Genomic DNA, 3,151 nt, shown 5'->3' on the forward strand with positions numbered 1-3,151 from the left:
TTTAAACATGTTTATGACATGTAGGACCCGCATGTCAGCATCGATCTTCTTCTTCCTCATCCCCTCTCTCTACTTGGCATTTCAACAAACACCTCACGAGCACAACCACGCTGCCGCTGCCGCTGCGCGTGGTGGTGAGGTGTCTGCGCCGCCGCTGCCGCCAGCAGTGATGAGCTGTTTGCACCGCCGAGAACAACGAGGAGTTGGGCCTGCTGGCCACAGACGACCCCGAGCTGCTTCGACCCCGACCACCGTCAGCAGCAGCCAGGTCTTGGCTAGAATAGGAGTGTCGCGGCCATGTTTGCGGGAACCAGCAGCAGCCAAGTCTCCTGGAACAACAGCGTCGGCATCCAGCGTCTTCCTCGCCGGGAGATGGAGGGGCGGGTCCTCGCCGGATCCTGCGGTGCCGGCGGCTTCCTCGCCGGGAGATGGAAGGGCAGGTGCATGCCGGATCCCGCGGCGCCGGCGGCTACCTCGCTGGGAGATGGAGGGGCGGCTGCTTCGCCGGAACATGGGGGGGAGGGGGCGTTTGCCGGATCCCATAGCTCCGGCAGCGAGCAGGTGCCTCGCTGGCCAGATCGAGCGGAGTCAGGAGCAGAGGTGCTGGTGGAGCGACGGTGCGGTGCCGGGTCAGGGGTAGCAGTTGACTTTCTTTAACTGAGATTGGGAATAGAAAAAAAAACATGTCAGCCCTGAGTGGTAGGCCCCGCATGTCATAAACATGTTTAAATCGTCTAAGCCGGCCACTTCCCGAAAATGGTAGTTTTTAGACACGAAATTAGAAAATTTTGATAGTTTTCGGTCAATTTTTTAAAAGTGATAGTTCTGTAGGATGGTAACCCCTAAAGTGGTAGATTTTTATCAGTCACTCTAGAATTCAGCCCTCCTTTGCGTACGAAGCAAAAATTTCCTCTTCTTCTGAGATAAGAAAGAAATACTTCAGTTGGCGATGAGTATGCTTGATGGCCGTTGAACAGTCGAGGAGTTGTTCTGGCACCCGGTCAAATCAGCTCTTAGACCGTACCTATCAATGGTCGTTGCCGTTGTTGACGCATCACTGGTGGTGGATTATGAGCTACACAAACGTACTCATGCTTATCTGCAAGGCTGAGACTAGGACAGAGCACTTTCTGGGTGCTCTGCTAGTATCAAAGTATATGACGTTTCTGCAGTTTAAATTAAATTAGAAAAATGTCTTATATTTAGATACAGACGCAGGAGATAGTAAGCTTTTATTATGTCGTTTGCTCACCTCTGCTTCTCCTAATCAATCATCATAAGGTGTCTGTCAGTGTTTTCCTCATCTAGTGACAACTATTAATTGACTGGAATCAAAAACTCGAATTGGCTCCGGCATATATTTAATGAATTAGTTCCTATCCATTCTGTTTTCTGTCCAATATTGCCAAAAGCAAGGTCGGATTACTCTTTTGCCAAGTGGCAAGTCTGGCATGTAAACTTGAACTCATACCACAAGTCCACAATTCTGCACACATGCAGAGACTCGTAGTATTGTTGTCTCCTCACTGTCATTCTCTTATTCGCGTACTTTTCAGGCAAATACTTGATGTGCACTGGAAAGCACCGCCGGAGGAAGAATTCCCAACCTCTCGGTTGCATTGTTCCTGCGAAAAACGCGTGGCAAAGACCGTTAGACAGCAGTACAGCACGCTGACGGAAGGATCTACATATACTTTGATCCGCATTACCCGTAATCTGATTATATTTATATTAACTTTAAATTCATATCATCTTTATTGATGAAGCTTATGCACTACTGTCTACAATGGAATGAACAAATCATCACAAGTCCACTTACGTGTCAAAACAGTCTAGCTGACCCAAGTTCTATACATATAAGAATCGAGAAAGCGACATGCTCAGTGCATGACGACGGTGTCGAAGCAGTTGACACCGTCGAACGCGAGCTCGAACGCAGGGCGCCGCTGCGCCGTCGGCTTGCCGTTGAAGAGTCCCTGCTCCTTCTGAGAGTCCGTCTTGTTAGCCACCGCCGGCTTCGTCGCGCTGCCGCCGGCAGAGACCGGCCTGTCCATCGCGCCGGCGGTGAGCACCGATGTGCCGTAGCCGTCCAGCGGCGCCTCGCAGAAGACGAGCGCCGTGAAGAACCTCTCCATGGCCATGGATCCTCTGACGGATGATTCGATCGGGCAGTCCGGCACCAACGATTCCTTGCTGCTGCTTTGTGGAACGAACGGAGAGATTCTTGTTGTGTGGCGATGGAGCGCCGGGGGTGGGGACTATATATGGACGCGGCCGGGCCCTGTGCGTGCCGGCCGGTTTCCGGTTGGAACTTGGAGGGCACGCCGAAGCAGAGTACGCACGTGCAGGAACAAGTCCGCAGAGGATTGCGACCGTGCCGTGTGGGTCAGACGATGGAGTCTACTCGGTCAGCGGGTGCGGACGCGGAACCCACGAGGACCCACCCGGGTTGCTGCGAGCCCATTCGTAGCTCAAAATAAAGTAGCAAAAAGGTACATAACACAAGAGCACACACCTCGACTCTGCATAGGTACAATGCACACATTTAACACCTACTCACACACACGTAGGCGAGGAAAAAGGAAGAAAAGTCAGGTAAGACTAAAGCTATCCGTAGGCGAGGAAAAAGAAAGAAAAATCTCAAAGCGATTTGATCTACGATCGGTAAACTATAACAAATATCATATCCGCACCAATCATCTCTTGGCATCACATGGGCGCCGAGGTTCTTCAACAACAACGCTTTCAGAAATGGTGTGACACTCAAGCGTCCCCGTCACTAGATCCAACCACCAAGGCCAAAATATAGGTTTTCAGCCTGAAGAACGGTCAAGCATATCCTAGCAATGCCAACAAGGTAACGACATAAGAAAACATCGTTATTGCTAGGTATCAGAACTCGGGTCTAACTATGATTTCGCCTCGGAGCACGAGACTGGGTGCTCGAGTAGCACCACCTCGGACGTCTCTCATGTGTTGTCACCACCACTTTTCTGCGAACCCAGCATTTGGGTCACATGCGATGCGACCGCCACCACTGCCTGACATTTCGGTCAGGCTCGTTGCGGGTTGTCGTTGGGGGTTACTTTCTCTTAAACCTAGGCATGGGCAGTCCGGCCCGGTCCAAACCCAAAGCCTGACATTCGGTCGG

General features: G+C 51.5%; 1 protein-coding gene across 1 annotated transcript; it reads right to left on the reverse strand.

The window, feature by feature from the left end:
- Positions 1-1,218: 1,218 nt before the first annotated feature.
- Positions 1,219-2,238, reverse strand: LOC123169717 (uncharacterized). The gene is made up of 2 exons (XM_044587588.1): positions 1,820-2,238; positions 1,219-1,625 (listed from the first exon to the last, which is right to left on the reverse strand). Exon 1 carries the CDS (start codon positions 2,139-2,141, stop codon positions 1,881-1,883), a length of 261 nt encoding a protein of 86 aa, XP_044443523.1. The 5' UTR covers positions 2,142-2,238; the 3' UTR covers positions 1,219-1,625; positions 1,820-1,880.
- Positions 2,239-3,151: the final 913 nt, after the last annotated feature.

This window comes from Triticum aestivum, chromosome 7D (genome assembly GCF_018294505.1).
Source record: "Triticum aestivum cultivar Chinese Spring chromosome 7D, IWGSC CS RefSeq v2.1, whole genome shotgun sequence".
Taxonomy (NCBI): domain Eukaryota; kingdom Viridiplantae; phylum Streptophyta; class Magnoliopsida; order Poales; family Poaceae; genus Triticum; species Triticum aestivum.

Coding starts and splice junctions, on each gene's coding strand:
- LOC123169717 (XM_044587588.1), bottom strand. CDS start 2,141: ATGGCCATGGAGAGGTTCTTCACGGCGCTCGTCTTCTGCGAGGCGCCG.